At 46.4% G+C, this 23,938-nt stretch overlaps 2 protein-coding genes across 4 annotated transcripts in view; both read left to right on the top strand.

The window, feature by feature from the left end:
- Positions 1-14,542, top strand: part of fmnl2b (formin-like 2b) — a 25,554-nt gene extending 11,012 nt beyond the window's left edge. The window contains exons 14-27 of one of the 2 annotated variants that reach the window (XM_052515604.1): positions 1-216; positions 1,867-2,043; positions 2,333-2,353; positions 5,054-5,178; positions 7,206-7,408; positions 7,632-7,866; positions 10,265-10,333; positions 10,697-10,777; positions 11,555-11,684; positions 11,790-11,953; positions 12,088-12,189; positions 12,286-12,384; positions 12,615-12,744; positions 12,819-14,542. The exon at positions 1-216 is cut by the window's left edge and continues 121 nt beyond it. In XM_052515604.1, coding sequence (XP_052371564.1) covers positions 1-216; positions 1,867-2,043; positions 2,333-2,353; positions 5,054-5,178; positions 7,206-7,408; positions 7,632-7,866; positions 10,265-10,333; positions 10,697-10,777; positions 11,555-11,684; positions 11,790-11,953; positions 12,088-12,189; positions 12,286-12,384; positions 12,615-12,744; positions 12,819-12,898 — 1,832 coding nt within the window. In that variant the 3' untranslated portion in view covers positions 12,899-14,542. The remainder of the gene's footprint in view (positions 217-1,866; positions 2,044-2,332; positions 2,354-5,053; positions 5,179-7,205; positions 7,409-7,631; positions 7,867-10,264; positions 10,334-10,696; positions 10,778-11,554; positions 11,685-11,789; positions 11,954-12,087; positions 12,190-12,285; positions 12,385-12,614; positions 12,745-12,818) is intronic. The other variant, XM_052515605.1, reaches the window with a different exon arrangement.
- A 384-nt stretch (positions 14,543-14,926) lies between these two features.
- On the top strand, positions 14,927-22,359 carry ccdc14 (coiled-coil domain containing 14). 2 transcript variants are annotated; one of them, XM_052515715.1, is made up of 11 exons: positions 14,927-15,208; positions 15,378-15,430; positions 16,186-16,258; positions 16,384-16,456; positions 16,543-16,686; positions 16,997-18,007; positions 18,147-18,285; positions 18,379-18,461; positions 20,759-20,902; positions 21,060-21,192; positions 21,436-22,359. In XM_052515715.1, the coding sequence occupies exons 1-11, from the start codon at positions 15,179-15,181 to the stop codon at positions 22,238-22,240; spliced, it is 2,688 nt and encodes an 895-aa protein (XP_052371675.1). In that variant the 5' UTR covers positions 14,927-15,178; the 3' UTR covers positions 22,241-22,359. The 2 variants fall into 2 exon arrangements, with proteins under 2 accessions (XP_052371675.1, XP_052371674.1); XM_052515714.1 differs by having other exon boundaries at positions 18,147-18,303.
- The last annotated feature ends 1,579 nt before the right edge of the window (positions 22,360-23,938 follow it).

Raw genomic sequence — 23,938 nt, 5'->3', positions numbered from 1 at the left:
CCTTGGTGGTGCAGGGAGGGGGCACCTTACACCCCGCGAGGGGCGAGGGGGACGGAGGGGTGGGTGACTTGTCCTCCACCTCTCTGACCCTGGGCATGACCCTCTCCCCCAGTCCGGAGACAGTGGGCTATGGTTTGTCAGGGGCGGGACTAGGGATGATGCCAGCCCCTCCCCCTCCCCCACCACCTCCACCAATGCCAGGGATGCCAGGGAACAGTGAGTGTTAGTTATGACCTATCATATTGCTCCGTTGTTCATGTAATTGATGTAATAGTTGTAATCGGCCTTCTCTATCCTGGTTGGTTAATTCTCTGTCTTCTCTCTCCTGGTTGGTTAATTCTCTGTCTTCTCTCTCCTGGTTAGTGAACTTCTCTGGGATATGTGGGACGGTAGCGTCCCACATCGCCAACAGCCAATGAAATTACAGGGCGCCAAATTCAAAACAACAGAAATCCCATAATTAAAATTCCTCAAACATACAAGTATTTTACACCATTTTAAAGATAAACAGTGTCCGATTTCAAATAGGCTTTACGGCGAAAGCACACCAAACGATTATGTTAGGTCAGCGCCTAGTCACAGAAAACCATACAGGCATTTTCTAGCCAAGGAGAGGGCTCACAAAAATCAGAAATAGCGATTAAATTAATCACTAACCTTTGATGATCTTCATCAGGTGGCACTCACAGGACTTCATGTTACACAATAAATGTGTGTTTTGTTCAACAAAGTTAATTTTTATGTCCAAAACCTAATTTGAAATTGGTGTGTTATGGTCAGAAATGCATTGTCTCAAACAAACGTCCGGTGAATGTGCAGAGAGCCACATCAAATTACAGAAATACTCATAAATAAACTTTAATAAAAGATACAAATTTTATACATGGAAATATAGATAAACTTCTCCTTAATGCAACCGCTGTGTCAGATTTCAAAAAGGCTTTACGGCGAAAGCACACCGTGCGATTTATGTTAGGTCAGCGCCTAGTCACAGAAAAACATCCATCCATTTTACAAAGAAGGAGAGGTGTCAGAAAAGTCAGAAATAGCGTTATAAATATTCACTTACCTTTGAGGATCTTGATCGGAATGCACTCCCAGGAATCCCAGTTCCACAATAAATGTTTGTTTTGTTCGATAAAGTCCATAATTTAGGTCCAAATACCACATTTTTGTTTGCGCGTTTAGCCCAGTAATCCAAATGCATAATGAGCAATCACTTGTTCAGACGAAATGTCAAAAAAGTTCTATTACAGTTCGTAGAAACATGTCAAACGATGTATAGAATCAATCTTTAGGATGTTTTTAACATAAATCTTCAATAATGTTCCAGCCCGGAGAATTCCTTTGTCTTTTAGAAATGCAATGGTATGCAGCTACCTCTCACGGGTGCACGCGTGATCAGCTCATGCCTCTCTGGCAGACCTCTGACTCATTCAGCTCCCATTCCCCCCTCCTTCACAGTAGAAGCATCAAACAAGGTTCTAAAGACTGTTGATATCTAGTGGAAGCCTTAGGAAGTGCGATATGACCCCATAGACACTGTATATTCAATAGGCAATGACTTGAAAACTACAAACCTCAGATTTCCCACTTCCTGGTTGGATTTTTTTCTCAGGTTTTTGCCTGCCATATGAGTTCTGTTATACTCACAGACATCATTCAAACAGTTTTAGAAACTTCAGAGTGTTTTCTATCCAAATCTACCAATTATATGCATATTCTAGCTTTTGGGCCTGAGTAGTTTACTCTGGGCACCTTTTTATCCAAGCTAATCAATACTGCCCTCAGTCCCAAAGAAGTTCATTCTCTGTCTTCTCTTGCCTGGTTGGTTAATTCTCAGTCTTCTCTCTTCTTCCTCTGTAGTGTCAAACGGGCCCTACCCTGCTCCTACTCCTCCTCCTCCTCCCCCACCTCCCCCTCCTCCCCCCTTATGTTCCATGGAGTCCTCCGGTCCTCTGCCTCCCCCTCCTCCCCCATGCGCCCCTCCACTCCCCGGCTGTGGTGGATCACCCACTGTCATCTTTAACTCCGGCCTGGCAGGTAAGGCTGTGTGTGTGTGTGTGTGTGTTTGTTTGAGCTGTGTGCCGCATGTATCAAAGAGAGATTTAAGAAGTGTACTTCTATAGTTATATAAGGATCTCCTGGTGTGAACACTAGGGATCTGCCTCCCTTTTTCGCTGGAGTTGATTCTGATTGGAGTATTCTGAACTACCACTTTTTAAACTGCCTGAGTTCTCTCTCTCTCTAGTTCTCTGTCTCTGATTCTAACGTTCTCTCTCTTGTTCTAATTCAATATTCTCTCGGGTTCTCTCCTCTGTTCTGCTCTCAGAGGGGTCACTCAAGCTGTTCTGTAGGTTCCCTCTGATCATACGCTTAGTACCTGTCTCACACCTCTCCTTAGTACCTGTCTCACTCCTCTCCTTAGTACCTGTCTCACACCTCTCTCCTCAGTTCCTGTCTCACATCTCTCCTTAGTACCTGTCTCACACCTATCCTTAGTACCTGTCTCACACCTCTCCTTAGTACCTGTCTCACGCCTCTCTCCTCAGTACCTGTCTCACATCTCTCCTTAGTACCTGTCTCACACCTCTCCTTAATGCCTGTCTCACATCTCTCCTTAGTACCTGTCTCACACTTCTCCTTAGTACCTGTCTCACATCTCTCCTTAGTACCTGTCTCACATCGCTCCTTAGTACCTGTCTCACATCTCTCCTTAGTACCTGTCTCACATCTCTCCTTAATGCCTGTCTCACATCTCTCCTTAGTACCTGTCTCACCCCTCTCCTTAATGCCTGTCTCACACCTCTCCTTAATGCCTGTCTCACATCTCTCCTTAGTACCTGTCTCACACCTCTCCTTAGTACTTGTCTCACGCCTCTCTCCTCAGTACCTGTTTCACACCTCTCCTTAGTATCTCTCACACCTCTCCTTAGTACCTGTCTCACGCCTCTCTCCTTAGTACCTGTCTCACACCTCTCCTTAGTACCTGTCTCACACCTCTCCTTAGTACCTGTCTCACGCCTCTCTCCTTAGTACCTGTCTCACACCTCTCCTTAGTACCTGTCTCACACCTCTCCTTAGTACCTGTCTCACGCCTCTCTCCGTAGTACCTGTCTCACACCTCTCCTTAGTACCTGTCTCACACCTCTCCTCAGTACCTGTCTCACACCTCTCCTCAGTACCTGTCTCACACCTCTCCTTAGTACTTGTCTCATACCTGTCTGTTCCATACATCTCTCATAATGGTACACCTCCTCAGTACCTCTCTCATACCTGTGTTATTCTGTGTCGTGTGGTGAGGTGATGTCTTGTCATGTGATCATGTTGTGTGATTATGTGATGAGGTGATGTCTTGTCATGTGATCATGTTGTGTGATTATGTGATGAGGTGATGTCTTGTCATGTGATCATGTTGTGTGATTATGTGATGAGGTGATGTCTTGTCATGTGATCATGTTGTGTGATTATGTGGTGAGGTGGTGTCTTGTCATGTGATCATGTTGTATGATTATGTGATGAGGTGATGTCTTGTCATGTGATCATGTTGTGTGATTATGTGATGAGGTGATGTCTTGTCATGTGATCATGTTGTGTGATTATGTGATGAGGTGATGTCTTGTCATGTGATCATGTTGTGTGATTATGTGATGAGGTGATGTCTTGTCATGTGATCATGTTGTGTGATTATGTGGTGAGGTGATGTCTTGTCATGTGATCATGTTGTGTGATTATGTGATGAGGTGATGTCTTGTCATGTGATCATGTTGTGTGATTATGTGGTGAGGTGATGTCTTGTCATGTGATCATGTTGTGTGATTATGTGGTGAGGTGATGTCTTGTCATGTGATCATGTTGTGTGATTATGTGATGAGGTGATGTCTTGTCATGTGATCATGTTGTGTTCACATTTTACTTTGCTGCTGCTGATGCTTCTCCTTTTCTTTCTCTCTTTCTTCTGTTTCCTCCTCCTCCTCTCTCTCTTCCTCCTCCTTCTCTCTCCCTTCCATGCCCTCCTCCTCTTTCTCTCTCTCTTCCTTACATTCCCTCCTCCTCCTTCTGCTCCTTCCTCCTCCTTCTCTCTCTCTTCCTTCCTTTCCCTCCTCTTTCTCTCTTCCTTCCATTCCCTCCTCCTCCTCTCTCTCTTCCTTCCATTCCCTCCTCCTTCTCTCTCTCTTCCTTCCGTTCCCTCCTCCTCCTCTCTCTCTTCCTTCCGTTCCCTCCTCCTTCTCTCTCTCTTCCTTCCATTCCCTCCTCTTCCTCTCTTTCTTCCTTTCGTTCCCTCCTCCTTCTCTCTCTTCCTTCCGTTCCCTCCTACTCCTCCTTCCGTTCCTTCCTCCTCCTTCTCTCTTCCTTCCATTCCCTCCTCCTCCTTCTGCTCCTTCCTCCTCCTCTCTCCTTCCATTCCCTCCTCCTCCTCCTCTCTCACTTCCTTCCATTCCCTCCTCCTCCTTCTGCTCCTTCCTCCTCCTCTCTCCTTCCATTCCTTCCTGCTCCTTCTCTCTTCCTTCCATTCCCTCCTCCTCCTCTCTCACTTCCTTCCATTCCCTCCTCCTCCTTCTGCTCCTTCCTCCTCCTCTCTCCTTCCATTCCCTCCTCCTCCTCTCTCACTTCCTTCCGTTCCCTCCTCCTCCTCTCTCCTTCCATTCCCTCCTCCTCTCTCCTTCCATTCCCTCCTCCTCCTCTCTTCCTTACATTCCCTCCTCCTTCTCTCTCTCTTCCTTACATTCCCTCCTCCTCCTTCTGCTCCTTCCTCCTCCTCCTCTCTCCTTCCATTCCCTCCTCCTCCTCTCTCCTTCCTTTCCCTCCTCCTTCTCTCTCTCTTCCTTCCTTTCCCTCCTCCTTCTCTCTCTCTTCCTTCCGTTCCCTCCTCCTTCTCTCTCTCTTCCTTCCGTTCCCTCCTCCTTCTCTCTCTCTTCCTTCCTTTCCCTCCTCCTTCTCTCTCTCTTCCTTCCGTTCCCTCCTCCTTCTCTCTCTCTTCCTTCCTTTCCCTCCTCCTTCTCTCTCTCTTCCTTCCGTTCCCTCCTCCTCCTCCTTCTCTGTCTCTTTTTAGCTGTGAAGATTAAGAAGCCTATCCAGACTAAGTTCCGTATGCCAGTGTTTAACTGGGTGGCCCTAAAACCAAGTCAGATCAACGGAACTGTCTTCAACGACATAGACGATGAAAGGATCCTCCAGGTACACACACACACACACACACACACACACACACACACACACACACACACACACACACACACACACACATTTGCCTCAGTACAATGTGTGCAACATACACTACATGACCAAAAGTATGTGGACACCTGGTCGTTGAACATGTCATTCCAAAATGAATATGGAGTTGGTCCCCATTTGCTGCTATAACAGCCTCCACTTTTCTGGGAAGGCTCTCCACTAGATGTTGGAACATTGCTGCTATAACAGCCTCCACTCTTCTGGGAAGGCTTTCAACTAGATGTTGGAACATTGCTGCTATAACAGCCTCCACTCTTCTGGGAAGGCTTTCAACTAGATGTTGGAACATTGCTGTGGGGACTTGTTTCCATTCAGCCACAAGAGCATTAGTGAGGTCGGGCACTATTTGTGCACGGGGGCATTGTTATGCTGAAACAGGAAAGGGCCTTCCCCAAACTGTTGCCACAAAGTTGGAAGCACAGAATAGTCTAGAATATCATTGTATGCTGTAGCGTTAAGATTTCCCTTCACTGGAACTAGGGGGTCTAGCCCGAACTTTTTTTATTTTTTTTATTTCACCTTTATTTAACCAGGTAGGCTAGTTGAGAACAAGTTCTCATTTGCAACTGCGACCTGGCCAAGATAAAGCATAGCAGTGTGAACAGACAACACAGAGTTACACATGGAGTAAACAATTAACAAGTCAATAACACAGTAGAAAAAAAAGGGGTCTATATACATTGTGTGCAAAAGGAATGAGGGGGTAGGCGAATAATTACAATTTTGCAGATTAACACTGGAGTGATAAATGATCAGATGATCATGTACAGGTAGAGATATTGGTGTGCAAAAGAGCAGAAAAGTAAATAAATAAAAACAGTATGGGGATGAGGTAGGTGAAAATGGGTGGGCTATTTACCAATAGACTATGTACAGCTTCAGCGATCAGTTAGCTGCTCAGATAGCAGATGTTTGAAGTTGGTGAGGGAGATAAAAGTCTCCAACTTCAGCGATTTTTGCAATTCGTTCCAGTCACAGGCAGCAGAGTACTGGAACGAAAGGCGGCCAAATGAGGTGTTGGCTTTAGGGATGATCAGTGAGATACACCTGCTGGAGCGCGTGCTACGGATAGGTGTTGCCATCGTGACCAGTGAACTGAGATAAGGCGGAGCTTTATCTAGCATGGACTTGTATATGACCTGGAGCCAGTGGATCTGGCGACGAATATGTAGCGAGGGCCAGCCGACTAGAGCATACAAGTCGCAGTGGAGGGTGGTAAAAGGTGCTTTAGTGACAAAACGGATGGCACTGTGATAAACTGCATCCAGTTTGCTGAGTAGACTGTTGGAAGCAATTTTGTAGATGACATCGCCAAAGTCGAGGATCGGTAGGATAGTCTGTTTTACTAGGGTAAGTTTGGCGGCGTGAGTGAAGGAGGCTTTGTTGCGGAATAGAAAGCCGACTCTTGATTTGATTTTCGATTGGAGATGTTTGATATGAGTCTGGAAGGAGAGTTTACAGTCTAGCCAGACACCTAGGTACTTATAGATGTCCACATATTCAAGGTCGGAACCATCCAGGGTGGTGATGCTGGTCAGGCGTGCGGGTGCAGGCAGCGAACGGTTGAAAAGCATGCATTTGGTTTTACTAGCGTTTAAGAGCAGTTGGAGGCCACGGAAGGAGTGTTGTATGGCATTGAAGCTCGTTTGGAGGTTAGATAGCACAGTGTCCAAGGACGGGCCGGAAGTATATAGAATGGTGTTGTCTGCGTAGAGGTGGATCAGGGAATCGCCCGCAGCAAGAGTAACATCATTGATATATACAGAGAAAAGAGTCGGCCCGAGAATTGAACCCTGTGGCACCCCCATAGAGACAGCCAGAGAACCGGACAGCATGCCCTCCGATTTGACACACTGAACTCTGTCTGCAAAGCAATTGGTGAACTAGGCAAGGCAGTCATCCGAAAAATTGGTGTGTCAACATACTTTTGTATATATAGTGTATGTGTGTGTGTTCTCTGTCCTCTCCAGGAGCTGAATGTGGAGGAGTTTGAGGAGATGTTTAAGACCAAGGCCCAGGGGCCAGCGGTGGATGTGACTCTGAGCAGGCATAAGGCCCCTCAGAAGGGTCCCAACAGGGTGTCTCTGCTGGAGGCTAACAGAGCCAAGAACCTGGCCATCACCCTCCGCAAGGCTGGCCAGGGGCCCGAACTCATCTGTCGGGCCATCCAGACGTAAGTCACCTCGAACATCTGACCTTTAACTTCTAGACTATATATCACTAATATTATAGCTCTCTGTCTCCCCCTCTTTCTCTCTCTCTCCATTTCTCTCTCTCTCTCCTACTCTTTCTCTCCCCCTCTCTCTCTGTCTCTCTCTATGTAAGGTGTAAGTGCTTGATGTATCTGAAGTGTATAATGTGTGTACTGGTATATAAACTGTGTGTGTTCTTTATAGGTTTGACATGCGTACTGTGCGTGTGGACTTTGTGGAGTGTCTGATGCGTTTCCTCCCCACTGAGGGCGAGGTGAAGATGCTACGGCAGTACGAGAGGGACAGAAAGCCTGTGGACACACTGAGCGATGAGGACCGCTTCATGTTGCAGTTCAGCCGCATAGAGAGACTGGCCCAACGCATGTCCATCATCACCTTCATGGGCAACTTCCAGGACAACATACAGATGCTCACACCGGTAGAGACACACACACACACACACACACATATATGTATTACTATACTTGTGATGACTTTTTGAGGACCAACAATTTATTTCCATTAAAAGTCCTATTTTCCCTAACCGTAACCCCAAACCTAACCCTAAACCTAACCCCTAATTCTAACCCCAAACCTAACCTCTAATTCTAACCCTAAACCTAACCTCTAATTCTAACCCTAAACCTAACCCCTAATTCTAACCCCAAACCTAACCTCTAATTCTAACCCCAAACCTAACCTCTAATTCTAACCCTAAACCTAACCTCTAATTCTAACCCTAAACCTAACCTCTAATTCTAACCCTAAACCTAACCTCTAATTCTAACCCTAAACCTAACCTCTAATTCTAACCCTAAACCTAACCCCTAATTCTAACCCTAACCTCTAATTCTAACCCTAAACATAACCTCTAATTCTAACCCTAAACCGAACCTCTAATTCTAACACTAAACCTAACATCTAATTCTAACCCTAAACCTAACCTCTAATTCTAACCCTAACCTCTAATTCTAACCCTAAACCTAACTTCTAATTCTAACCCTAAACCTAACCTCTAATTCTAACCCTAAACCTAACCTCTAATTCTAAACCTAAACCTAACCTCTAATTCTAACCCAAAACCTAACCTCTCATTCTAACCCTAACCTCTAATTCTAACCCTAAACCTAACCTCTAATTCTAACCCTAAACCAAACCTCTAATTCTAACCCTAAACCTAACCTCTAATTCTAACCCTAAACCGAACCTCTAATTCTAACCCTAACCTCTAATTCTAACCCTAAACCTAACCTCTAATTCTAACCCTGAACCTAACCTCTAATTTTAACCCTAACCTCTAATTCTAACCCTAAATCTAACCCCTAATTCTAACCCTAAACCTAACCCCTAAGCCTAAAAAAGCCTTTTTCCTTTTTATGACCGGCCAAATGTCCCCACCTGTCCTAATTCTATTTGGTTTACTGTTCTCCTTGGTTTATTATTCTCCTTGGTTTACTGTTCTCCTTGGTTTACTGTTCTCCTTGGTTTACTGTTCTCCTTGGTTTACTATTCTCATTGGTTTACTAATCTCCTTGGTTTACTGTTCTCCTTGGTTTACTGTTCTCCTTGGTTTACTAATCTCCTTGGTTTACTGTTCTCCTTGGTTTACTGTTCTCCTTGGTTTACTGTTCTCCTTGGTTTACTGTTCTCATTGGTTTACTGTTCTCATTGGTTTACTATTCTCCTTGGTTTACTATTCTACTTGGTTTACTGTTCTCCTTGGTTTACTGTTCTCCTTGGTTTACTGTTCTCCTTGGTTTACTATTCTCCTTGGTTTACTAATCTCCTTGGATGTCATAAGGTGAATGCACCAATTTGTAAGTTGCTCTGGATAAGAGCGTCTGCTAAATGACTTAAATGTAAATGTAAATGTAAATGTTTACTGTTCTCCTTGGTTTACTGTTCTCATTGGTTTACTGTTCTCCTTGGTTTACTGTTCTCATTGGTTTACTGTTCTCCTTGGTTTACTGTTCTCATTGGTTTACTGTTCTCCTTGGTTTACTGTTCTCCTTGGTTTACTGTTCTCCTTGGTTTACTATTCTCCTTGGTTTACTATTCTCCTTGGTTTACTGTTCTCCTTGGTTTACTATTCTCCTTGGTTTACTGTTCTCCTTGGTTTACTGTTCTCCTTGGTTTACTGTTCTCCTTGGTTTACTGTTCTCCTTGGTTTACTGTTCTCCTTGGTTTACTGTTCTCCTTGGTTTACTATTCTCCTTGGTTTACTATTCTCCTTGGTTTACTGTTCTCCTTGGTTTACTATTCTCCTTGGTTTACTATTCTCCTTGGTTTACTATTCTCCTTGGTTTACTAATCTCCTTGGTTTACTGTTCTCCTTGGTTTACTGTTCTCCTTGGTTTACTGTTCTCCTTGGTTTACTGTTCTCCTTGGTTTACTAATCTCCTTGGTTTACTGTTCTCCTTGGTTTACTATTCTCCTTGGTTTACTGTTCTCCTTGGTTTACTGTTCTCCTTGGTTTACTGTTCTCCTTGGTTTACTGTTCTCCTTGGTTTACTATTCTCCTTGGTTTACTATTCTCATTGGTTTACTAATCTCCTTGGTTTACTAATCTCCTTGGTCCACAAGTAAAATGACAAACACACACACACACACACACACACACACACACACACACACACACACACACACACACACACACACACACACACACACACACACACACACACACACACACACACACACACACACACACACACACACACACACACACAGTGATATACTCTGTCTGAACACACATAATGTTACAGGTCCACTCATAACACACATAACATAATAACATTCTATAATAACTGGATTGTTGGTTTGGTTTCTGTCCAAAGCAACTCCACGCAATCATCGCTGCTTCTGTGTCCATCAAGTCCTCCCAGAAACTCAAGAAGATTCTAGAGGTGAGTGTGTTATCTCTCTCTGTCTCTCTCTCTCGCTCTGTCTCACTCTTTTTGTCTCTCTCGCTGTCTCTCTCTCTCTCTCTCTGTCTCTCTCTTTTAGTCTTTCTGTCTCTCTCTCTTTTTGGTCTCTCTGTCTTTGTCTCTCTCTCACTATCTCTCTCTCTCTCTTTTTGGTCTATCTCTGTCTCTGTGTCTGTCTGTCTGTCTGTCTGTCTGTCTGTCTGTCTGTCTGTCTGTCTGTCTCTCTGTCTCTGTCTCTCTGTCTTTGTCTCTCTGTGTCTGTATGTCTCTGTATCTCTGTCTCTGTCTTTGTCTCTCTGTCTCAGTATCAGTGTTGTAACTGTGTGTGTGTGTGTTTCTCAGATTATCCTGGCTCTGGGGAACTATATGAACAGCAGTAAGAGAGGAGCGGTGTACGGATTCAAGCTGCAAAGTTTAGACCTGGTAAAACACACACACTACCCAACACTCTTTCTAATACTCATTACCCAACACACTATTTTTAATACGCACTCTTTCTAATACCTAGTACACACTACCCAACACACTCTTTCTAATACCTAGTACACACTACCCAACACACTCTTTCTAATACACACTACCCAACACACTATTTTTAATACACACTACCCAACACACTCTTTCTATTACCTAATACACACTACCCAACACACTCTTTCTAATACCTAGTACACATTACCCAACACACTCTTTCTAATACACACTACCCAACACACTCTTTCTATTACTTAATACACACTCCCCAACACACTCTTTCTATTACTTAATACACACTACCCAACACACTCTTTCTTATACCTAATACACACTACCCAACACACTCTTTCTAATACCCAGTACACACTACCCAACACACTCTCTCTTATACCTAATACACACTACCCAACACACTCTTTCTAATACACACTACCCTACACACTCTTTCTTATACCTAATACACACTACCCTACACACTCTTTCTAATACCCAGTACACACTACCCAACACACTCTTTCTTATACCTAATACACATTACCCAACACACTCTTTTAATACACACTACCCTACACACTCTTTCTTATATGTAATACCAACCTTCTGATTCTAACACACACTACCTAATATACATATGTTGTGATACGTAACACACACATAATAAGCTTGATTTACACTTTTGAATGTCAAATACACACCAAAAGGTAATGTGTGTGTTCCTCCTAGCTGCTGGAGACTAAGACTACCGACAGAAAGCAGACCCTGCTGCATTACATAGCCAACGTGGTGAGAGAGAAATACCCCGGAGTCGCTCTGTTCTACAATGAGCTGCACTATGTAGAGAAAGCTGCCGCAGGTGAGTGTGTGTCTGTTTGTCTTGGTGTGTGTCACAGTTATCTTCCTCTGCAGAACGTGGTGTGTGATATTAAGGAACTAACCTATTATATTGTGTGTGTGTCAGTGTCCCTGGAGAACGTGGTGTGTGATGTGAAGGAGTGTCAGCGTGGTATGGATCTGTCGTGGAGGGAGTACAGCATGCACGGCCACAACCCACTCCTCAAAGACTTCATCAGCAAACACGAGACTCGCCTGCAGAAACTACAGGAGGATGCACACATCGCACAGGCAAGAAAACACACATTCACACACACACACATTCACACACAGGTACCTCAGATACATCAAAGTGTTATATGACCGTGGTGACCATGGTCCTTCATAGTCCTGTTTTCTGATCCTGGTTGTGTTATGGTTCTCAGGATGCATTTGATGATGCGGTGAAGCACTTTGGGGAGAGCTCTAAGACCATGCCTCCCTCTGTCTTCTTCCCTGTGTTTGTACGATTCATCAAAGCCTACAGGGTGAGCAGAATGTGTGTGTTTGTGTGCGTGCGTGCATAGCTACAGTATACACAAAGACGCGAGTCAAAGTTGAACTTAATGTGTGTGTGTGTGTAGCTGGCGGAGGAGGAGAATGAGCAGAGGAGGAGGCAAGAGCAGGCGCTGATGGAGAAGCTGGAGCAGGAGGAGCTGCAACAGGAGCAGGAAGCGCCTAAGGTACAGCCCCGTTACCATGGAGACAGGCCTGCCGGTCTGTCGCCATGGATATGACAGTATCACCTTGACTTCACAGATCCAGTGTCTGTTCTGTGGAATGGAAGGACTGATGTTTTCTCGTTCCCTCTCTTTATCGCTCCCCATCTTTCCTCACACATACATTGATTCACCAACACATATCTACTTTATTTCTACCTCTCTCTCTCACACACACACACACACACACACAGTCCCCGTCCAACCGTCCAAAGCAGCGGCAGCAGGAGTCCCTGATCACAGAGCTGAGGAGGCGACAGGGCGGTAAAGACAGCAGACATGTCTACGAGGGCAAAGATGGAGCTATAGAGGACATCATTACAGGTACGCCCACGCACACTCACACACACACACTGTAGTTTAGTGCTGTGTTTTGATTGGCTGTTTTTTGTCTGCAGTGCTGAAGACCGTCCCTTTCACTGCCAGGACGGCCAAACGCAGCTCTCGCTTCTTCTGTGATCCCACCCACACTGAATAACACTGCTAAACTCTCAGAGAGAGATAGAGAGATACTGTTGGAGAGAGATATACAGGGTAGAGGGGAGGGAGAGGGGTGAGGGAAAGCTAGGTGGGAGAGATAAAGGGGAATAACAATGAGATAGAGAGAGGAGAGAAGCGTGGGGAAAAAGAGAGGCAGTTAGAGAGAGAGAGGGGAGGGAGGGGGTGAGAGAGAGAGAGATTGACCCGGTCTCAGAAGTAGTGACTCTACCAGAGAGAAGCTGAACTCTGAACTCTATAGCAAGACAGACATCAAGATTACCTGTGACCTCACCTGTCTGGTCTGACATCACTGCCCCCACCCCCCATCCCCTCTATGTTACTTTCACATGTTATGGAGCTTCTTCGCTGATTATAACTGTTTATAACCCTCCCATAACCCTGGACTGTAGCCCTGGAATCAACCTGCAACCCACCATGCACTTTGACTTTCTGCCCTCTAAACCCGAAGACTGTTGAAGGGGGTCGGGTAGAGGGAGGAACTTGATACGCGATGACAGTGACTGGTCATTAAGTAGCAACACAGTCTGGTCATTTAATAGCTACATAGCATTTCCAGTTGATCAGTTAATAGCAGACATGACAAGCAAAACAGAACAGCAAAAATAAACAGTTGTTTTTTGTCCAATTAGTATTAGTGATGTACAGTATGTGTCTCTAAAGCTGTGTGATGATGTCAGCAAATGACATGATCGCTGTCATAGGATATTGAGAAGGGAGGGGGAGAAGTTTGAAGAGTTTCTTCTTGTTGAACATTCCAACCAATTCTAATTGATAACGACATCACAAAGGGTTCTTAACCCACTCCTGTCCAGCTGTAAGGTGCCAGAATTGAACACTTGAGAATAGTGTTCGAAAAGCTCACTCCTACAAGGTTCCCTCTTCTCCGTATGCTGCTGTGTGACAGTGAAACGTGTACAGCGCTCGCTACGTTCACTACATTGACTATGTTTACTATTTACTACCTTTAATACCTTTAACCTCCAACAGGGTTTATTCAAAGCTCAGGCCCTCCAGTTCCTCAGTCCTGCTGGTTTTCCTTTCTCCCTGGCACTTGATTGATCGTTTAATGTTACTGATAATGATTGGCTGCAGAGTGCACACACACCTGGTTTCCCAGGTAACAATCGGTCTCTGATTAAAAGAGAAGTATGAAAACCAGTAGACACTGTGGCCCTCGAGGACAGGAGTTGATACCCCATACTACCCTAAAATAAAGGTCCCTGTCTTATCCTTGCCTGACCATCCAAAAGTCCCAGTCTGTTTCTGCTTTATAGCCAACTGACTCCTTTGTTGTGATCTTGTCAAGGTGAAGGTAAAGGATGTAGTGTTCTTGAATGCAGAAAGTCTGGCACCTAGGCTACTACACCACACATGATCTTTCCTGGCTCATGGGACCAACTTTTACAGAGACTTGAGAGGGATCGCTCCATTTCATAAAAAAATCATTAAAAATGTAACTGCAAAAAACAACAACAGCACAATACTTTTCTACTATGTATATATATTTTCTAGGGAATCCCGCTTGTTGCTTTTATCCCTCACTCCCAACCCTGCTGTTTGTCAATGTTGATGTTCATTCTTAATCTGCACTCGTTGTGTAAATAAACTGTATCCAGTCAGACTGTGTGTCTCTGTGTGTGTACCACTGGAAGACCCTCACTGGTAACATTGAACATATATTTATATCATAACATTTCTTTCCATAGTAAAATTTACATTAATCCAACAACACAATATATTGTTTGTATCACATATTCCCAGGAAACACACAAAAATGCTAATGGTAATAAAACAATCGTTGGTGTTAAATTGTATTATGTCGTCTCCATGGTGACACCGAATTCAGCGTCGTCAGACCAACATTTAGGGAGGAGAGGAGGGGGCTACATTTGAGTGACATTTGCTTCATTCAATCGATAAACTGGAAATTACGAAATCAGCTTACATCCGCCAATAACATTCATTGGATGTTTGGCAGCGATGTTTTCATTGGTCACGACGTTACTTCCCGTTTCAAACAAAACCCGCCGGTTCCTGTTTATGCTAGCGCCAGCTAATAATAACTTTAACAAAAGCTTCAACGTGACAACATCAACTAGTTTCGCTCTAGATAGTCAGTCAGAAAAGGCTTCAGACATTTTGTGCACTCAAAGTTAGTGCAGTTTGCAGATAGTTGATTAGGGCTACTGTTGGAAAGAATTGGTTAGCTACCATCGTTTTTCTTCCTTCGATTTGGACAGCAGTTGACTGGCCAGCTATGCCAAAGCAAGGGCTTGCTAGACACAAGGTAAGACACCTCAGCTATTCACAATGTGCCTGCGAACTGGTTCTTAGCCGTCTTGATAATGAATGTAATTAGCCTCATATGGCGGTGTATAGCTTTCCCCCCTTGCCTCTCAGGGAAAGGACACCATTTTAGAGCGTATTCAGATTCAGCCCCTGTTTTTGACTGACAGGTGATATCCTCTGGAAGACTGATTGGTGGGAGGGGCCAGGGCTCAAAGAAGAGGTAAGTCGCTTATCCCCGGGGTCTTCAACGAGGTCTGGAGGACCGCACTGAAATATTTCTTCGCCGCCCAAAATGTACAAAAAATAGTCATCTGTCCATCGTTTTTGGAATTTTCAAGGGTCTCTGACTGTCTAGCTTTCATTTCGGTTATTATTAGCGAGCAGATTGGCATTTGTTGTCATGAATCTTGCCCTGGAGGCAGCTCTGTAGACTGGCATAAACATCTGATTTTAACCTAAACTTAACCACACTACTAAACCCAATGCCGAACCCTAACCTTAAATTAAGACCAAAAAGCACATTTTTGTTTCATTAATTTTTACAATCTAGCAGAAAAAGCTCCATTCTGTCTCCAGGGAATGAGTCATGACAGTAAACATCAACCTATTAGTGAACTGGGCACAGTCAAGAAACTTGATGTAGGTCCATTATCATTTATTTTTGTCAGTTTAAAGTATATTGAGTTTGTCTGTCCCCCGAGGTAAGAGAACACACAGGACAGCAGGGTAGCCTAGTGGTTAGAGCGTTGGACTAGTAACCAGAAGGTTGCAAGTTCAAAACCCTGAGCTGACAAGGTATAAATCTGTCGTTCTGCCCCTGAACAGACAGTTAACCCACTAGGCCGTCATTGAAAATAAGAATTTGTTCTTAACTGACTTGCCTGGTTAAATAAAGGTAAAATTAAAAATTAAAAAAGGACTGATAAGTCCTGTTGCAGAGTGTCATTATATCCATTCAGTGTCACTGTTCTGTAGGGGAGCAGGGCGTCCACTAGTCACTTCTACTGAGCCGGCTTATTCCCTCTACTCCACAGACTCAGAGGACCAGGTAATAACACATCCATAAACAGTCAGTAGCAACGTTAATAACAAGCCTATTTGTGTAATGTATTAATAAGAGTTATAATCACCTAACAGTGATTATAGTTGGTTTGCATCTGTGCTCTTTTTAAGGTGACAACCATTCACCAGGGTCTGGATCAGTGTGCTGCGCTGCTCAATGTCATTCTCCGGGCAGAGACGGCAGGTACCAGTCAACTACTTACTCTGTTTCTACAGAACCTTTACATGTCTAGTTGAAATTATTGACCAAAGTTTTGCATTGTGTGATAGAGGCCAAGCCAATCTCCGTCAGGGGAGCAGGGAAGACTCGAGCCGCCAAATCCCGACCGCTGTGCACTCTGGGAAATGAGAGGGTAGACATAGAGAGGAGGAAGCAGACAAAGAGACCTGTCACTCAGACTGCTAAAAAAACAGGTGGGACCTGTGTGTGTCTCTGTGTGTGTGTCTCTGTGTGTGTGTCTCTGTGTGTGTGTGTCTCTGTGTGTGTGTGTCTCTGTGTGTGTGTGTCTCTGTGTGTGTGTGTGTGTGTGTGTGTGTGTGTGTGTGTGTGTGTGTGTGTGTGTGTGTGTGTGTGTGTGTGTGTGTGTGTGTGTGTGTGTGTGTGTGTGTGTGTGTGTGTGTGTGTGTGTGTGTGTGTGTGTGTGTGTGTGTGTGTGTGTGTGTGTGTGTGTGTGTGTGTGTGCGTATGTGTTGGTGTGCAAAAATGGATAACTCTCTGCTCCAGTTCCCGTGCAGAAGACGATCCTGTCATCCCTGTCGTATCCTGGGATGAGGAACAAAGTTCACAGTTTGGCCGGAACGTCAGAGCCGGCGTCAGATGCTCGGTTTAACTGTCGCCTGACCACCTCCACCCCCACCCTGAGTCCCCAAAGACTCCCCCCGAACAACACACTCCCCCCAGGCCCCTCAGTCCCTCCAGCCCAGCCTGGAGGCTCCATCATTGGGGTGGCATCAGTCCACCTGGGGGGCTCTACCTCCACAGCTCCGTTAGCTTCTCCTGGAGCTGTAGCTATGTCTCTACCCACAGCCCCTCTCACAGGCCCAGTGCTCTCTCTCCTCGCAGCCCAGCCAGGAGGCTTCGTCTCTGGGATTGGAGGTTCGGCTGCCCAGGGGAGCTCCAGGTCCTGTAGCCTCGAGGTCCTCGGTGCTCCTTCTGTGGAGAGGCTAGCCCTGTCTGCCCCCCTGCCCTCTGACAGCTCTGTGTCTGGAGAAAGTGGACATCCAATCTCATCTTCCTGCTCTCCCTCTTGTCAGGGACCACCAGTACTCTTCTCTGAAATTCATTCTCACCCCCAGCCTCACCCCCAACCTCACCCCCTTGCCAACACTCAACCACAGTCTGCCCCAGATGCTCCATCCCTGGGCAGGGGGGGCCAGCTGGTTTCTACCCAGGAGGGAGGGACCTTAGCAACGGAGGCTTACGGCCACATGGAGGGTAACGCTGGAGAGGAGGAAGAGGAGTGTCCAGTGAGAGACACCAGCGCCCAGACCTGCTTTAACATACAAACACACACCCAGCTGGCATACACACACCCACACACACACATAGATCCAGTCCCTGTACAGGCATACTTACAACACACACATCCAGGTGTGGCTCCCAACCACACACACTCGTACACACGCATGCCGCTGGCGCTGGGCTCTAAGGGCTGTAGTCCAGAGGGAACCGCTCGGCAGGTGATGACTGTTCAGTACCTCCTTGGAGAGTTGAAGGCTCTGCTCGCTGGCCAAGGTAATCAATCAACCTGTCAAAAATAATCAGTCAACTCATCAATCAGTCAAAATGACTATTTAATAAAATGTTAATCAAATTCAATCTCCGCCACTCTCTCTCTTCCCTCTCTTCCCTCCCTCCTCCCCCTCCTCTGTAGACAGAGTAGCAGAGCGTCTGATGTGTGAGCTGGAGCAGACAGTGTCTCTACTTCCTGTCATGGTGGGCAGCTCTAACATCCAGGCTGAGATTGCTCTGGTCCTGCAACCTCTACGCAGTGAGAACGCACTGCTACGCAGGTCAGCACCATCACCCAGGTGTGTGTGTGTGTGCGTGCGTGCGTGCGTGCGTGTTTCATACAGAAGATTGATCACTTTAACGTGTGTGTTCAGGCGTCTGAGGATAGTGAACCAGCAGTTGCAGGAGAGAGAGCGAGCAGAGAGGGAGGCCAGAGATGTCCACTGTGACACTGACGGTAAGATAAACTGCCCGGCCCTCTTTCAACTGTCTATCAGTGAGAGGTTATTATCGTGTGTCTGTATTTCTGAGTATCTAACCTCCTCTGTCTCTTAGTGTCGCCTGTCTAACCTCCTCTGTCTCTTAGTGTCGCCTGTCTAACCTCCTCTGTCACTTAGTGTCGCCTGTCTAACCTCCTCTGTCTCTTAGTGTGGCCTGTCTAACCTCCTATGTCTCTTAGTGTCGCCTGTCTAACCTCCTCTGTCTCTTAGTGTCGCCTGTCTAACCTCCTCTGTCTCTTAGTGTCGCCTGTCTAACCTCCTCTGTCTCTTAGTGTCGCCTGTCTAACCTCCTCTGTCTCTTAGTGTCGCCTGTCTAACCTCCTCTGTCTCTTAGTGTCGCCTGTCTAACCTCCTCTGTCTCTTAGTGTCGCCTGTCTAACCTCCTCTGTCTCTTAGTGTCGCCTGTCTAACCTCCTCTGTCTCTTAGTGTCGCCTGTCTAACCTCCTCTGTCTCTTAGTGTCGCCTGTCTAACCTCCTCTGTCTCTTAGTGTCGCCTGTCTAACCTCCTCTGTCTCTTAGTGTCGCCTGTCTAACCTCCTCTGTCTCTTAGTGTCGCCTGTCTAACCTCCTCTGTCTCTTAGTGTCGCCTGTCTAACCTCCTCTGTCACTTAGTGTCGCCTGTCTAACCTCCTCTGTCTCTTAGTGTCGCCTGTCTAACCTCCTCTGTCTCTTAGTGTCGCCTGTCTAACCTCCTCTGTCTCTTAGTGTCGCCTGTCTAACCTCCTCTGTCTCTTAGTGTCGCCTGTCTAACCTCCTCTGTCTCTTAGTGTCGCCTGTCTAACCTCCTCTGTCTCTTAGTGTCGCCTGTCTAACCTCCTCTGTCTCTTAGTGTCGCCTGTCTAACCTCCTCTGTCTCTTAGTGTCGCCTGTCTAACCTCCTCTGTCTCTTAGTGTCGCCTGTCTAACCTCCTCTGTCTCTTAGTGTCGCCTGTCTAACCTCCTCTGTCTCTTAGTGTCGCCTGTCTAACCTCCTCTGTCTCTTAGTGTCGCCTGTCTAACCTCATCTGTCTCTTAGTGTCTGTCTAACCTCCTCTGTCTCTTAGTGTCGCCTGTCTAACCTCCTCTGTCTCTTAGTGTCGCCTGTCTAACCTCCTCTGTCACTTAGTGTCGCCTGTCTAACCTCCTCTGTCACTTAGTGTCGCCTGTCTAACCTCCTCTGTCTCTTAGTGTCGCCTGTCTCACCTCCTCTGTCTCTTAGTGTTGCCTGTCTAACCTCCTCTGTCACTTAGTGTCGCCTGTCTCACCTCCTCTGTCTCTTAGTGTTGCCTGTCTAACCTCCTCTGTCTCTTAGTGTCGCCTGTCTCACCTCCTCTGTCTCTTAGTGTCGCCTGTCTAACCTCCTCTGTCTCTTAGTGTCGCCTGTCTAACCTCCTCTGTCTCTTAGTGTCGCCTGTCTCACCTCCTCTGTCTCTTAGTGTTGCCTGTCTAACCTCCTCTGTCACTTAGTGTCGCCTGTCTAACCTCCTCTGTCTCTTAGTGTCGCCTGTCTAACCTCATCTGTCTCTTAGTGTCGCCTGTCTAACCTCCTCTGTCTCTTAGTGTCGCCTGTCTAACCTCCTCTGTCACTTAGTGTCGCCTGTCTAACCTCCTCTGTCTCTTAGTGTCGCCTGTCTAACCTCCTCTGTCTCTTAGTGTCGCCTGTCTAACCTCCTCTGTCTCTTAGTGTCGCCTGTCTAACCTCTCCCTGTCTCTTAGTGTCGCCTGTCTAACCTCCTCTGTCTCTTAGTGTCGCCTGTCTAACCTCATCTGTCTCTTAGTGTCGCCTGTCTAACCTCCTCTGTCTCTTAGTGTTGCCTGTCTAACCTCCTCTGTCTCTTAGTGTCGCCTGTCTAACCTCCTCTGTCTCTTAGTGTCGCCTGTCTAACCTCCTCTGTCTCTTAGTGTCGCCTGTCTAACCTCCTCTGTCTCTTAGTGTCGCCTGTCTAACCTCCTCTGTCTCTTAGTGTCGCCTGTCTAACCTCCTCTGTCTCTTAGTGTCGCCTGTCTAACCTCCTCTGTCTCTTAGTGTCGCCTGTCTAACCTCCTCTGTCTCTTAGTGTCGCCTGTCTAACCTCCTCTGTCTCTTAGTGTCGCCTGTCTAACCTCCTCTGTCTCTTAGTGTCGCCTGTCTAACCTCCTCTGTCTCTTAGTGTCGCCTGTCTAACCTCCTCTGTCTCTTAGTGTCGCCTGTCTAACCTCCTCTGTCTCTTAGTGTCGCCTGTCTAACCTCCTCTGTCACTTAGTGTCGCCTGTCTAACTTCCTCTGTCTCTTAGTGTCGGCTCTGCAGTCGGAGCTCCACGATGCTCACACAAGCCTGCAAGAGCTGCAGCGCGGCAACACTGAGCTACGGCAAGCCCTGGTGGACACACAGAGCCAGCTGCAGCAGAGTGAGGCGGAGTGCAGTCGTATCAGTAAAGGTAATAGATGAGGGGGGAACGTACTCAGCTTCTTTTCTATTTTATTTCTAAATACATAAACTGATCCATATTACGCTGAGATTAAAGGATCTCTGAGGTATCTGTGTGTATTATAATAAATGTATATAAGTGCGTCTGTGTGTGTGTCTGTGTGTAGACGTGCAGTCTGCTCTGGGTGAGGTGCAGGGCTGTAACCGCAGGCTGCAGGAGTGTCAGAAGGAGAATGCTGCACTGGTCCTCAACACCCAGAAGAGGGAGACAGAGATCCACACACTACAGGAGCACCTCAGGTGTGTGTGTGTGTGTGTGTGTGTGTGTGTGTGTGTGTGTGTGTGTGTGTGTGTGTGTGTGTGTGTGTGTGTGTGTGTGTGTGTGTGTGTGTGTGTGTGTGGAGTTTCTAAAAATGTATTAGATTTTTTATTTTTTACTGACAATTTTTCTCTCTCGACCTGTCATCTGTCTGTTTCTCGCTCTCTCTGTATTTTCCTCCCGCTCTTTCTTTATACCCTTCTCTCTCAACCTGTCTCTCTCAGAGCTCTACAGGTCCCTGTCACTGAGTCTCCTGCTGTGACTGACATCCCTACGTCCCGCCTCCCTCTCACTAAACGAGCTCTGGACCAATACCAGGACCAGCAGGGTCCGTCAGACCACCCAGTCAGCCAATACCTGTGGTCGTTGGAGCAGAAGGGGTGTGGTTCTGTCTCCCTGCCCTGTAAAGGCCCTGAGTGCAACTACACACACCAGCAGGACTTCAGTGTGTGTACACCAGCTGGTCAGAGTGTGTGTGTGTCTGCGGATCAGGAAGTGGGTCTGTGTGTGGCTCTGGAAAGAAAAGCCACCCCACCTTTGGCCTTCGCCCCACTGAGAGAGACTGTGAGGTCACCACTTCCTGTTGAGGGGTTACCGCTTCCTGTGATGTCACAGAGAGGAGGGTGGTCACCACTTACTGTGATGATGTCACAGAGAGGAGGAGGACCACAGGGTCTTCAGAGCCTTAGTGTTGCCCTCGAGAGTTTCCCTCAATTAAAAAGCCTATTATCTAATCTCCACCAATCAAACGGACTCTGCTCTAATGGCGCTGGACACTCTGACCTGTCCCAGAGTCACCGGCGCCGTCTGGACATGGATATGGCATCACCGGGCAAGGGGCGGAACTCTTCGCTTGACTCCACTGGCCTCTCCTTATGTGAGGTCAGATCCTTGGCTTCTGATTGGAGTGCAGGGTCAAGCTCGACCTTTGACACGCGTGACGAACAGGAGTTCCGTAATGGGCTGGCCGCTCTGGATGCCAGCATTGCCAGCTTGCAGAAAACTATAAAGCAGGACCTCAAGCGATGAGACAGACACACACAGCGAGGTAGTCTGAATCTATTCCAATGTAATAAAATAACCAATGTCTTTTTTTAGGTTTCTTTTTAATTGTACTTTATTTGAATTAAATGGCAAATGAAATAGTTGTTCTTTTTTCGTTAGTATTTATTCTTGACTTTAAAGACGGGTTACCTGAGAACTTCAGGAAAACGAAGCACACGCTTCAATGGGGCAGAAGGCCATATGTTGTGATTGTGGATGCCCAGACAGCTAGCAACAATAACAAGAAACTGCCATGTGTTGTGGTTCTGGATGGCCAGACAGCTAGCAACAATGACAAGAAACTACCATGTGTTGTGGTTCTGGATGGCCAGACAGCTAGCAACAATGACAAGAAACTGCCATGTGTTGTGGTTCTGGATGGCCAGACAGCTAGCAACAATGACAAGAAACTGCCATGTGTTGTGGTTCTGGATGGCCAGACAGCTAGCAACAATGACAAGAAACTGCCATGTGTTGTGGTTCTGGATGGCCAGACAGCTAGCAACAATGACAAGAAACTGCCATGTGTTGTGGTTCTGGATGGCCAGACAGCTAGCAACAATGACAAGAAACTGCCATGTGTTGTGGTTCTGGATGGCCAGACAGCTAGCAACAATGACAAGAAACTACCATGTGTTGTGGTTCTGGATGCCCAGACAGCTAGCAACAATGACAAGAAACTGCCATGTGTTGTGGTTATGGATGCCCAGACAGCTAGCAACAATGACAAGAAACTACCATGTGTTGTGGTTCTGGATGGCCAGACAGCTAGCAACAATGACAAGAAACTGCCATGTGTTGTGGTTCTGGATGGCCAGACAGCTAGCAACAATGACGAGAAACTACCATGTGTTGTGGTTCTGGATGGCCAGACAGCTAGCAACAATGACAAGAAACTGCCATGTGTTGTGGTTCTGGATGGCCAGACAGCTAGCAACAATGACGAGAAACTACCATGTGTTGTGGTTCTGGATGGCCAGACAGCTAGCAACAATGACAAGAAACTGCCATGTGTTGTGGTTCTGGATGGCCAGACAGCTAGCAACAATGACGAGAAACTACCATGTGTTGTGGTTCTGGATGGCCAGACAGCTAGCAACAATGACGAGAAACTACCATGTGTTGTGGTTCTGGATGGCCAGACAGCTAGCAACAATGACGAGAAACTACCATGTGTTGTGATTCTGGATGGCCAGACAGCTAGCAACAATGACAAGAAACTGCCATGTGTTGTGGTTCTGGATGGCCAGACAGCTAGCAACAATGACAAGAAACTGCCATGTGTTGTGGTTCTGGATGGCCAGACAGCTAGCAACAATGACAAGAAACTGCCATGTGTTGTGGTTCTGGATGGCCAGACAGCTAGCAACAATGACAAGAAACTGCCATGTGTTGTGGTTCTGGATGGCCAGACAGCTAGCAACAATGACAAGAAACTACCATGTGTTGTGGTTCTGGATGGCCAGACAGCTAGCAACAATGACAAGAAACTGCCATGTGTTGTGGTTCTGGATGGCCAGACAGCTAGCAACAATGACAAGAAACTGCCATGTGTTGTGGTTCTGGATGGCCAGACAGCTAGCAACAATGACAAGAAACTGCCATGTGTTGTGGTGCTGGATGGCCAGACAGCTAGCAACAATGACAAGAAACTGCCATGTGTTGTGGTTCTGGATGGCCAGA

The sequence above is a fragment of the Oncorhynchus keta genome, unplaced genomic scaffold (genome assembly GCF_023373465.1).
Source record: "Oncorhynchus keta strain PuntledgeMale-10-30-2019 unplaced genomic scaffold, Oket_V2 Un_scaffold_29839_pilon_pilon, whole genome shotgun sequence".
NCBI lineage: Eukaryota > Metazoa > Chordata > Actinopteri > Salmoniformes > Salmonidae > Oncorhynchus > Oncorhynchus keta.
Note: the sequence above shows the minus strand (reverse complement) of the source record. Positions and strands in the feature narration are given on the sequence as shown.